The sequence below is a fragment of the Salvelinus namaycush genome, unplaced genomic scaffold (assembly GCF_016432855.1).
Source record: "Salvelinus namaycush isolate Seneca unplaced genomic scaffold, SaNama_1.0 Scaffold1517, whole genome shotgun sequence".
NCBI classification, from domain to species: domain Eukaryota; kingdom Metazoa; phylum Chordata; class Actinopteri; order Salmoniformes; family Salmonidae; genus Salvelinus; species Salvelinus namaycush.
Genome location: NW_024058250.1, coordinates 10,564 through 24,355, shown reverse-complemented (window position 1 = coordinate 24,355; position 13,792 = coordinate 10,564). Strand labels below are relative to the sequence as shown.

At 49.8% G+C, this 13,792-nt stretch overlaps 1 protein-coding gene across 1 annotated transcript in view; it reads left to right on the top strand.

Moving 5' to 3' along the window:
* LOC120036917 overlaps positions 1-11,577 on the top strand; it is a gene marked incomplete at its 5' end in the record, with an annotated part of 43,982 nt that extends 32,405 nt beyond the window's left edge. Inside the window, 2 exons of the mRNA XM_038983209.1 lie at positions 8,213-8,314; positions 10,721-11,577. Of these exons, the coding sequence (XP_038839137.1) occupies positions 8,213-8,314; positions 10,721-11,266 (648 nt within the window). The remainder of the gene's footprint in view (positions 1-8,212; positions 8,315-10,720) is intronic.
* Positions 11,578-13,792: the final 2,215 nt, after the last annotated feature.

The following is a 13,792-nucleotide window of genomic DNA, read 5'->3' as shown; positions in this document are numbered from 1 at the left end:
AACCACGTCCTCAGACAGCATCCCTAACCACGTCCTCAGACAGCATCCCTAACCACGGCATCCCTAACCACGTCCTCAGACAGCATCCCTAACCACGTCCTCAGACAGCATCCCTAACCACGTCCTCAGACAGCATCCCTAACCACGTCCTCAGGCAGCATCCCTAACCACGTCCTCAGACAGCATCCCTAACCACGTCCTCAGGCAGCATCCCTAACTACGTCCTCAGACAGCATCCCTAACCACGTCCTCAGACAGCATCCCTAACCATGTCCTCAGACAGCATCCCTAACCACGTCCTCAGACAGCGTCCCTAACCACGTCCTCAGACAGCGTCCCTAACCACGTCCTCAGGCAGCATCCCTAACCCCGTCCTCAGTCAGCATCCCTAACCACGTCCTCAGACAGCGTCCCTAACCACGTCCTCAGGCAGCATCCCTAACCACGTCCTCAGACAGCATCCCTAACCATGTCCTCAGACAGCATCCCTAACCACGTCCTCAGACAGCATCCCTAACCCCGTCCTCAGACAGCATCCCTAACCACGTCCCCAGACAGCATCCCTAACCACGTCCTCAGACAGCATCTCTAACCCCGTCCTCAGACAGCATCCCTAACCACGTCCTCAGACAGCATCCCTAACCACGTCCTCAGACAGCATCCCTAACCCCGTCCTCAGACAGCATCCCTAACCACGTCCTCAGACAGCATCCCTAACCACGGCATCCCTAACCACGTCCTCAGACAGCATCCCTAACCGCGTCCTCAGACAGCATCCCTAACCACGTCCTCAGACAGCATCCCTAACCACGTCCTCAGACAGCATCCCTAACCACGTCCTCAGACAGCATCCCTAACCACGTCCTCAGACAGCGTCCCTAACCACGTCCTCAGACAGCGTCCCTAACCACGTCCTCAGGCAGCATCCCTAACCCCGTCCTCAGTCAGCATCCCTAACCACGTCCTCAGACAGCATCCCTAACCACGTCCTCAGACAGCATCCCTAACCACGTCCTCAGACAGCATCCCTAACCACGTCCTCAGACAGCATCCCTAACCACGTCCTCAGACAGCATCCCTAACCACGGCATCCCTAACCACGTCCTCAGACAGCATCCCTAACCACGTCCTCAGGCAGCATCCCTAACCACGTCCTCAGACAGCATCCCTAACCACGCCCTCGGACAGCATCCCTAACCACGTCCTCAGGCAGCATCCCTAACCACGTCCTCAGACAGCATCCCTAACCACGCCCTCGGACAGCATCCCTAACCACGTCCTCAGACAGCATCCCTAACCCCGTCCTCAGACAGCATCCCTAACCACGTCCTCAGACAGCATCCCTAACCACGTCCTCAGACAGCATCCCTAACCACGTCCTCAGACAGCATCCCTAACCACGGCATCCCTAACCACGTCCTCAGACAGCATCCCTAACCACGTCCTCAGGCAGCATCCCTAACCACGTCTTTCAGACAGCATCCCTAACCGCGTCCTCAGACAGCATCCCTAACCGCGTCCTCAGACAGCATCCCTAACCGCGTCCTCAGACAGCATCCCTAACCGCGTCCTCAGACATCATCCCTAACCGCGTCCTCAGACAGCATCCCTAACCGCGTCCTCAGACAGCATCCCTAACCACGTCCTCAGACAGCATCCCTAACCACGTCCTCAGCCAGCATCCCTAACCACGTCCTCAGACAGCATCCCTAACCACGTCCTCAGGCAGCATCCCTAACCGCGTCCTCAGACAGCATCCCTAACCGCGTCCTCAGACAGCATCCCTAACCGCGTCCTCAGACAGCATCCCTAACCGCGTCCTCAGACAGCATCCCTAACCACGTCCTCAGACAGCATCCCTAACCACGCCCTCGGACAGCATCCCTAACCACGTCCTCAGACAGCATCCCTAACCACGTCCTCAGACAGCATCCCTAACCCCGTCCTCAGACAGCATCCCTAACCCCGTCAGACAGCATCCCTAACCGCGTCCTCAGGCAGCATCCCTAACCGCGTCCTCAGGCAGCATCCCTAACCACGTCCTCAGACAGCATCCCTAACCACGTCCTCAGACAGCATCCCTAACCACGTCCTCAGACAGCGTCCCTAACCACGTCCTCAGACAGCGTCCCTAACCACGTCCTCAGGCAGCATCCCTAACCCCGTCCTCAGTCAGCATCCCTAACCACGTCCTCAGACAGCATCCCTAACCACGTCCTCAGACAGCATCCCTAACCACGTCCTCAGACAGCATCCCTAACCACGTCCTCAGACAGCATCCCTAACCACGGCATCCCTAACCACGTCCTCAGACAGCATCCCTAACCACGTCCTCAGACAGCATCCCTAACCACGTCCTCAGACAGCATCCCTAACCACGTCCTCAGGCAGCATCCCTAACCACGTCCTCAGACAGCATCCCTAACCACGTCCTCAGGCAGCATCCCTAACTACGTCCTCAGACAGCATCCCTAACCACGTCCTCAGACAGCATCCCTAACCATGTCCTCAGACAGCATCCCTAACCACGTCCTCAGACAGCGTCCCTAACCACGTCCTCAGACAGCGTCCCTAACCACGTCCTCAGGCAGCATCCCTAACCCCGTCCTCAGTCAGCATCCCTAACCACGTCCTCAGACAGCGTCCCTAACCACGTCCTCAGGCAGCATCCCTAACCACGTCCTCAGACAGCATCCCTAACCACGTCCTCAGACAGCATCCCTAACCACGTCCTCAGACAGCATCCCTAACCCCGTCCTCAGACAGCATCCCTAACCACGTCCCCAGACAGCATCCCTAACCACGTCCTCAGACAGCATCTCTAACCCCGTCCTCAGACAGCATCCCTAACCACGTCCTCAGACAGCATCCCTAACCACGTCCTCAGACAGCATCCCTAACCCCGTCCTCAGACAGCATCCCTAACCACGTCCTCAGACAGCATCCCTAACCACGGCATCCCTAACCACGTCCTCAGACAGCATCCCTAACCGCGTCCTCAGACAGCATCCCTAACCACGTCCTCAGACAGCATCCCTAACCACGTCCTCAGACAGCATCCCTAACCACGTCCTCAGACAGCATCCCTAACCACGTCCTCAGACAGCGTCCCTAACCACGTCCTCAGACAGCGTCCCTAACCACGTCCTCAGGCAGCATCCCTAACCCCGTCCTCAGTCAGCATCCCTAACCACGTCCTCAGACAGCATCCCTAACCACGTCCTCAGACAGCATCCCTAACCACGTCCTCAGACAGCATCCCTAACCACGTCCTCAGACAGCATCCCTAACCACGTCCTCAGACAGCATCCCTAACCACGGCATCCCTAACCACGTCCTCAGACAGCATCCCTAACCACGTCCTCAGGCAGCATCCCTAACCACGTCCTCAGACAGCATCCCTAACCACGCCCTCGGACAGCATCCCTAACCACGTCCTCAGGCAGCATCCCTAACCACGTCCTCAGACAGCATCCCTAACCACGCCCTCGGACAGCATCCCTAACCACGTCCTCAGACAGCATCCCTAACCCCGTCCTCAGACAGCATCCCTAACCACGTCCTCAGACAGCATCCCTAACCACGTCCTCAGACAGCATCCCTAACCACGTCCTCAGACAGCATCCCTAACCACGGCATCCCTAACCACGTCCTCAGACAGCATCCCTAACCACGTCCTCAGGCAGCATCCCTAACCACGTCTTTCAGACAGCATCCCTAACCGCGTCCTCAGACAGCATCCCTAACCGCGTCCTCAGACAGCATCCCTAACCGCGTCCTCAGACAGCATCCCTAACCGCGTCCTCAGACATCATCCCTAACCGCGTCCTCAGACAGCATCCCTAACCGCGTCCTCAGACAGCATCCCTAACCACGTCCTCAGACAGCATCCCTAACCACGTCCTCAGCCAGCATCCCTAACCACGTCCTCAGACAGCATCCCTAACCACGTCCTCAGGCAGCATCCCTAACCGCGTCCTCAGACAGCATCCCTAACCGCGTCCTCAGACAGCATCCCTAACCGCGTCCTCAGACAGCATCCCTAACCGCGTCCTCAGACAGCATCCCTAACCACGTCCTCAGACAGCATCCCTAACCACGCCCTCGGACAGCATCCCTAACCACGTCCTCAGACAGCATCCCTAACCACGTCCTCAGACAGCATCCCTAACCCCGTCCTCAGACAGCATCCCTAACCCCGTCAGACAGCATCCCTAACCGCGTCCTCAGGCAGCATCCCTAACCGCGTCCTCAGGCAGCATCCCTAACCACGTCCTCAGACAGCATCCCTAACCCCGTCCTCAGGCAGCATCCCTAACCGCGTCATCAGACAGCATCCCTAACCGCGTCCTCAGACAGCATCCCTAACCGCGTCCTCAGACAGCATCCCTAACCGCGTCCTCGGACAGCATCCCTAACCACGTCCTCGGACAGCATCCCTAACCACGTCCTCAGACAGCATCCCTAACCACGTCCTCAGACAGCATCCCTAACCCCGTCCTCAGACAGCATCCCTAACCCCGTCCTCAGACAGCATCCCTAACCGCGTCCTCAGGCAGCATCCCTAACCGCGTCCTCAGGCAGCATCCCTAACCGCGTCCTCAGGCAGCATCCCTAACCGCGTCCTCAGACAGCATCCCTAACCCCGTCCTCAGGCAGCATCCCTAACCGCGTCCTCAGACAGCATCCCTAACCGCGTCCTCAGACAGCATCCCTAACCGCGTCCTCAGACAGCATCCCTAACCACGTCCTCGGACAGCATCCCTAACCACGCCCTCGGACAGCATCCCTAACCACGTCCTCAGACAGCATCCCTAACCACGTCCTCAGACAGCATCCCTAACCCCGTCCTCAGACAGCATCCCTAACCCCGTCAGACAGCATCCCTAACCGCGTCCTCAGGCAGCATCCCCAACCGCGTCCTCAGACAGCATCCCTAACCACGTCCTCAGACAGCATCCCTAACCCCGTCAGACAGCATCCCTAACCGTGTCCTCAGACAGCATCCCTAACCACATCATCCCTAACCCCGTCCTCAGACAGCATCCCTAACCACGTCCTCAGACAGCATCCCTAACCCCGTCCTCAGACAGCATCCCTAAGCACGTCCTCAGACAGCATCCCTGACCACGTCCTCGGACAGCATCCCTAACCCCGTCCTCAGACAGCATCCCTAACCACGTCCTCAGACAGCATCCCTAACCACAGCATCCCTAGCCACGTCCTCAGACAGCAATCAAACAAGCTAAGTCCCAGTATAGAGACAAAGTAGAGTCGCAATTCAACAGCTCAGACACAAGAGGTATGTGGCAGGGTCTACAGTCAATCACCAATTACAAAAAGAAAACCAGCCCCGTCGCGGACCAGGATGTCTTGCTCCCAGACAGACTAAATAACTTTTTTGCTCGCTTTGAGGACAATACAGTGCCACTGACACGGCCCGCTACCAAAACCTGCGGGCTCTCCTTCACTGCAGCCGAGGTGAGTAAAACATTTAAACGTGTTAACCCTCGCAAGGCTGCAGGCCCAGACGGCATTCCCAGCCGCGTCCTCAGAGCATGCGCGGACCAGCTGGCTGGTGTGTTTACGGACATATTCAATCAATCCCTATCCCAGTCTGCTGTTCCTACATGCTTCAAGAGGGCCACAATTGTTCCAGAGAAAGCTAAGGTAACTGAGCTAAACGACTACCGCCCCGTAGCACTCACTTCCGTCATCATGAAGTGCTTTGAGAGACTAGTCAAGGACCATATCACCTCCACCCTACCTGACACCCTGGACCCACTCCAATTTGCTTACCGCCCCAATAGGTCCACAAACGACGCAATCGCCATCACACTGCACACAGCTCTATCCCATCTGGACAAGAGGAATACCTATGTAAGAATGCAGTTCATTGACTACAGCTCAGTATTTAACACCATAGTACCCTCCAAGCTCATCATCAAGCTGGAGACCCTGGGTCTCAACCCCTCCCTGTGCAACTGGGTCCTGGACTTTTTGACGGGCCGCCCCCCAGGTTTTGAAGGTAGGAAACAACATCTCCACCCCGCTGATCCTCAACACTGAGGCCCCACAAGGGTGTGTGCTCAGCCCTTTCCTGTACTCCCTGTTCACCCATGACTGCGTGGCCATGCATTCCTCCAACTTTATCATCAAGTTTGCAGACGACACTACAGTGGTAGGCTTGATTACCAACAACGACGAGACGGCCTACAGGGAGGAGGTGATGGGCCCTCGGAGTGTGGTGTCAGGAAAATAACCTCACACTCAATGTCAACAAAACAAAGGAGATGATCGTGGACTTCAGGAAACAGCAGAGGGAGCAGCCCCCTATTCACATTGAAGGGACAGCAGTGGAGAAGGTGGAAAGTTTCAAGTTCCTCGCCGTACACATCACAGACAAACTGAAATGGTCCACCCACACAGACAGTGTGGTGAAGAAGGCTCAACAGCACCTCTTCAACCTCAGTAGGCTGAAGAAATGTGGCTTGTTACCGAAAACACTCAAACTTTTACAGATGCACAATCGAGAGCATCCTGTCGGGCTGTATCACCGCCTGGTACGGCAACTGCTCCGCCCACAACCGCAAGGCTCTCCTGAGGATAGTGAGGTCTGCACAACGCATCACCGGGGGCAAACTACCTGCCCTCCAGGACACCTACACCACCCGATGTCACAGGAAGGCCATAAAGATCATCAAGGACAACAATCACCCGAACCACTGCCTGTTCACCCCGCTACCATCCAGAAGGCGAGGTCAGTACAGGTGCATCAAAGCTGGGACCGAGAGACTGAAAAACAGCTTCTATCTCAAGGCCATCCGACTGTTAAACAGCCACCACTAACATTGAGTGGCTGCTGCCAACATACTGACTCAATCTCTAGCCACTTTAATAATTAAAAATTGGATGTAATAAATGTTTCACTAGCCACTTTAAACGATGACACTTTATATGATGTTTACATACCCTACATTACTCATCTCATATGTATATACTGTACTCTATACCATCTAATGCATCTTGCCTATGCCGTTGCTCATTCATATATGTATATGTACATATTCTTATTCATTCCTTTACATTTGTGTGTATTAGGTAGTTGTTGGGGAATTGTTAGATTACTTGTTAGATATTACTGCATGGTCGGAACTAGAAGCACAAGCATTTCGCTACACTCGCATTAACATCTGCTAACCATGTGTATGTGACCAATACAATTTGATTTGATTAGACACACACACACTGTTGATTTGTTGAATCAGGTACGGATGATAGTGAGAATAGATGCTCATGTTATCCTATGTCTTTCTTCCTCTACCTCTCTCTCTGTCCTCTCTCTGTGTCCTCTCCCTGTGTCCTCTACCTTTATCTCTGTCCTCTCTCTGTGTCCTCTCTCTGTGTCTTCTCCCTGTGTCATCTCCCTTTCTCTCTGTCCTCTCTCTCTGTCCTCTCTCTGTGTCTTCTCCCTGTGTCATCTCCCTTTCTCTCTGTCCTCTCTCTGTGTCCTCTCCCTTTCTCTCTGTCCTCTCCCTTTCTCTCTGTCATCTCCCTTTCTCTCTGTCCTCTCTCTCTGTGTCCTCTCCCTGTGTCATCTCCCTTTCTCTCTGTCCTTTCTCTCTGTCCTCTCTCTGTGTCATCTCCCTTTCTCTCTGTCCTCTCTCTCTGTCCTCTCTCTGTGTCCTCTCCCTGTGTCATCTCCCTTTCTCTCTGTCCCCTCTCTGTGTCCTCTCTCTGTGTCCTCTCCCTTTCTCTCTGTCCTCTCCCATTTTCTCTGTTCTCTCTCTCTGTCCTCTCTCTGTCCTCTATCTGTGTCCTCTCCCCTTCTCTCTTCTTTCTCTCTGTCCTTCTCTCTTTTTCTCTGTCCTTCTCTCTTCTTTCTCTCTGTCCTTCTCTCTTCTTTCTCACTGTTCTTCTCTCTTCTTTCTCTGTCCTTCTCTCTTTTCTCTCTGTCCTCTCTCTGTGTCTTCTCTCTGTCCTTCTCTCTGTCCTCTCTCTGTGTCTTCTCCCTTTCTCTCTGTCCTTCTCTCTGTCCTCTCTCTGTGTCTTCTCCCTTTCTCTCTGTCCCCCCATATTTTTTCTCTCTGTCCTCTCTCTCTGTCCTCTGTGATTCCCGCTTCTCTTTCTCTCTGTCCTTTCCCTTTCTCTCTCACGCTCTTTCTCTTTATCTCTGTCCTTCTCTCTCTCTCGCTCTCTCGCTCTCTCTCAGGTGTTCGAGGAGTACAAGGAGTTCACAGGGAGCTTCGGTCCCGTCGACTGCCTCAGCACACGACTCTTCCTGGACGGGCCCAAGATAGCAGAGGAGTTTCAGGTTGGTGGTAATATCTTGGTTTCTTTTTAAGCATCTTTGGTACAGTCCTCTTTTTGTTTCAGCTGAGCAGTTTGAGGTGTATTGTAGTGTATAATAATGTGAATTAATAATTCACATTTATCCTGAGAGTCCCAGGAAATACCACAAAAATCAGAAGCACCCATTTAAGGTGTTTAACCTCTAACGCCTCACAAACCCGGATCCGGGATCCCCCCCATCAAAAAAGCTGACTAGCATAGCCTAGCCTAAAGCCACAGGGATATCATATAATAAAATGTTCATGAAATCACAAGTCCAAGACACCAAATGAAAGATACAGATCTTGTGAATAAAGCCATCATTTCTGATTTTTAAAATGTTTTACAGGGAAGACAAAATATGTAAATCTATTAGCTAACCACGTTAGCAAAAGACACCACTCCCAAACTCCACCATTTTCTTACTGCATCAGTAGCTATCACAAATTCGACCAAATAAAGATATAAATAGCCACTAACCAAGAAACAACCTCATCAGATGACAGTCTGATAACATATTTATTGTATAGCATAGGTTTTGTTAGAAAAATGTGCATATTTCAGGTATAAATCATAGTTTACAATTGCAGCCCCCATCACAACTCTCACTAAAATGACTAGAATAACTACAGAGACCATCGTGTATTAGCTAATTACTCATCATAAAACATTTCTTAAAAATACACAGCGTGCAGCAGATGAAAGACACAGATCTTGTGAATCAAGACAATATTTCAGATTTTCTAAGTGTTTTACAGCGAAAACACAATATATCGTTATATTAGCTTACCACAATAGCAAACCAGACAACAGCATTGATTCCAGCCAAACATAGCGATAACGTATTCACCACCAAAATAAAATAATTTTCCACTAACCTTCTCAGAATTCTTCAGATGACAGTCCTGTAACATCATATTACACAATCCATATAGGTTTTGCTCGAAAATGTGCATATTTAGCAGCACAAATCGTTGTTATACAATGTGATTAGAAGCAACAGGTCATGCATTCTGGCCGGCGCCATCTTGGAAAGGCACCTAGTCTAATCAATAAATAATCGTAAACTTGACTAAAAAATACAGGTTGGACATCAAATGAAAGATGCATTAGTTATTAATGCAACCGCTGAGTTAGATTTTTAAAATTAACGTTACTAGACATACAGTGTACGTTACAGCCAGACTAGTGCCGCAATAATGGCGGACAAATCCGTTTACATTTTTCCACATAAATACGGAATAACATCATAAATAGCTTTTACTTTTGGACGAGCTTCCATCAGAATCTTGGCCAAGTGGTCCTTTGTCCAAAAGAATTGTTGCTTGGTTGTAAAACGTCGTGTTCAACTTCGGAAGTAGCAGCTAACAGTAGCTATGCGGCCACAGCATGCCCAAATCCTCAAACTCAATACTAAGGAAATTCCGAAAATAGCAATATACTCGCATAAACTGATATAACTCGGTTTAAAATAACTTCGTTATGATGTTTCTAACACCTATATCGAATTAAATTACAGACGGATATATCTAAGGTCGATAACTGAGCGTTTCAAAATGCCATCCTGAGGTCTTGCTTTGCGTAATGGCGAGCGTTGAAAAGAGAGGTCCCCTCGTTCCTTGGCCTTTTATAAACTCTGAGAACTACGTAGAAAGTCCATTCCACTTCTCATTGGTTACTGACATCCAGGGGAAGGCGGGTGCAGTTCATGTCGACCCATAGGATACATACAGAGCTTTAAACTGATCTGAGAGCAGAGCCTAGTTTTCAGACCTTCGCAGTTCCTGTCATGGATTTCGCTGCAGAAAGAGTTCTGTTTCACCCACAGACATAATTCAAACGGTTTTAGAAACTAGAGAGTGTTTTCTATCCAATAGTAAGAATAATATGCATATTGTACGAGCAAGAATTGAGTACGAGGCCGTTTAAATTGGGTACGATTTTGTGCTATGTCGAAATGGCACCCCCCTAGTGGCAAGAAGTGGATATGATATGGTTTTAATGCCCGAGTCGGCTTGGCTGCGCCACTATGGAAAGACTTCAGATTAAACTGATATTTAGTGAGTATAGAGTAACTATCTTTGATCGGCAGTTACATTGTTGTCATTTGCGAAACAGGCTTTTCATAAATTCAGAGCGTTATTACAGTGGGGCAAAAAAGTATTTAGTCAGCCACCAATTGTGCAAATTCACCCACTTAAAAATATGAGAGAGGCCTGTAATTTTCATCATAGTAAACTTCAACTATGACAGACAAAATGAGAAAAAAAATCCAGAAAATCACATTGTAGGATTTTTAATGAATTTATTTGCAAATTATGGTTTTTGCCCCACTGTATGTTCCTCAATTAATTCAGCGCATTTCAGACGTAAGGCTATCTCGACACAGAGCGTGTTCAGGACCCACGGAGCGTGTTCAGGACCCACGGAGCGTGTCCAGGACCCACGGAGCGTGTCCAGGACCCACGGAGCGTGTCCAGGACCCACGGAGCGTGTTCAGGACCCACGGAGCGTGTTCAGGACCCACGGAGCGTGTCCAGGACCCACGGAGCGTGTCCAGGACCCACGGAGCGTGTCCAGGACCCACGGAGCGTGTCCAGGACCCACGGAGCGTGTCCAGGACCCACGGAGCGTGTCCAGGACCCACGGAGCGTGTCCAGGACCCACGGAGCGTGTTCAGGACCCACGGAGCGTGTCCAGGACCCACGGAGCGTGTTCAGGACCCACGGAGCGTGTCCAGGACACACGGAGCGTGTCCAGGACCCACGGAGCGTGTCCAGGACCCACGGAGCGTGTCCAGGACCCACGGAGCGTGTCCAGGACCCACGGAGCGTGTCCAGGACCCACGGAGCGTGTCCAGGACCCACGGAGCGTGTCCAGGACCCACGGAGCGTGTCCAGGACCCACAGAGCGCAGCCGGAGTATAGACTATTAGCCTCTTTGTAACAGCAGTCAAACAAAAGTCAAGTGACCAAAGTTGCTAAGCTTGCTAGATAATATCCTTCAATAAATTACAAGAAATCTCCTATATTTGTCAGCATCTAGTTGATGATTCTACAGACAGCAGATCAGCTTATGAATAAACGGGGAGATGAAGCGAGGAAGTAGTTTAAATACCAACGTATCTTACCGTGGAACAAACTCTGTTGTAAAAAAATATCCATATCTCCTCTCATACTGTTTGTTGATCACATATTCTATACCCGAAGCTGTCATATGAGCAGCAATAGGGGACAGCGCAGAGAAGCGAGGGGGGGGGGGGGGATGGGAGGGGGGGGGTGTTATAGCTGTATTTTGACAAGCGTAAGCGAGAGACGTGCTTTGATAATGCCACCTGTGAAATACAGAATAAAGTAAAGAATTTTCATGTGAGACAGGAGTCAGGATTGTTTGGGGGGTTTCAGTGGAACAGGATAATAACAAAGACTTTTCCCTCGTGTCTCTATGAATTGTTAACCGACTTCATGTCTGTGTCAGAAAACGTAGTGAATTATGCATAGGACTGTCAACAGTGGTGGCTACCAAAAAAGGCACACGTTATTTTACAGGCTATAAAGTCTGGGGGTTTTCTATAGGGCTTATTAAAACAGTGTTTAGTTAGCGTCCGGGTCACGTGTGCCTTTTGAATTCAACGGCGACTTTAGTGTGAAGTAAATACGCCAGACAAACAGGCTTCTACAACCTGCTGGGATAATGTGCCATTGTATATTTAGACTAGTCACACCATATGAGACAAAAAATAGAAAATTACTAGAATAATACTAGAATAGAACATTTTATACTAGAATAGAAAATGATATACTAGAATAGAACATTATATACTAGAATAGAAAATGATATACTAGAATAGAACATTATATACTAGAATAGAAAATGATATACTAGAATAGAACATGATATACTAGAATAGAAAATTATATACTAGAATAGAAAATTATATACTAGAATAGAAAATTATATACTAGAATAGAACATTTTATACTAGAATAGAAAAGTATATACTAGAATAGAAAAGTATATACTAGAATAGAAAATGATTCCCAAGAACAGTTTATAGATAATGAACAGTATGACAGTCATGTTGCCTATAGCAACATACATATACAGTGAGCACCATCATTCATTGGACAGTGACCAATTTTTTTGTTATTTTGGTTCTGCACTTTGAGTTTGAAAGGATACCATGATGACGAGGGTGAAGAACAGACTGTCAGCTTTAATTTGAGGGTGTTTTCATACATATCAGATGAACCGTTTAGAAATGACAGAAGCTTTTGTACATAGTCCCCCCCCCCCCATTTTTCGGGCATCAAAAAACATTGGACAGTTTAACATGATGTAGAGTAAAGTAATCATTGTTAATATTTGGTCACAATGACTCCATTGCATGGAATGACTGCTTGAAGTCTGCGATGCATCGACATCACCAGACGCTGGGTATCTTCCCTGGTGATGCTCTGCCAGGCCTGTAACATCACCAGACGCTGGGTATCTTCCCTGGTGATGCTCTGCCAGGCCTGTAACATCACCAGACGCTGGGTATCTTCCCTGGTGATGCTCTGCTAGGCCTGTAACATCACCAGACGCTGGGTATCTTCCCTGGTGATGCTCTGCTAGGCCTGTAACATCACCAGACGCTGGGTATCTTCCCTGGTGATGCTCTGCCAGGCCTGTAACATCACCAGACGCTAGGTATCTTCCCTGGTGATGCTCTGCCAGGCCTGTACTGCAGCCATCTTCAGTTCCTGCTTGTTTCGGGGACTTATTGCCTTCAGTCTCCTCTTCAGCATGTAAAATGTATGTTCAATTGGATTCAGATCCGGTGATTGACTCGGCCAGTCAAGGATTTTCCACTTTTTGGCCATCAAAAACCCCTTAGTTGCTCTAGCAGTATGTTTAGGGTCATTGTCTTGTTGCATGATGAAGTGCCGTCCAATGAATTTGGAGGCATTTGGTTTTATCTGAGCAGATAAAATATGTCTGTATTTCTTCAGAATTCATTGTTCTACTTCTGTCTGCAGTCACATCATCGATGAAGACAAGTGAGCCTGTTCCACTGGCAGCCATACAGGTCCAAGCCATAACACCCCCTCCACCATCTTTCACGGATGAGGTGGTATGCCCTGGATCATGGGCATGCCTTTTTTTCCTCCACACTTTCCTCTTTCCATCACTCCCGTACATGTTCATCTTTGTCTCATCTGTCCAAAATACTTTTTTCCAGACCTCTTGGAGCTCTTTTAGCAAACTGAAATCTCGCCTTTCTGTTCTTCAGGCTTATCCGTGGTTTGCATCTTGTAGCGTACCCTCTGTCGTCCTGCTGGTGTAGTCTTCTACGTATGGTAGACTTTGACACATCTACACCTGCATTCAGGAGAGTGTTTTTGATCTGTTGGACTGTTGTCAGGGGGGTTTTCTTCACCATAGAGAGTATTCCCCGGTCATCCATTACAGTGGTCTT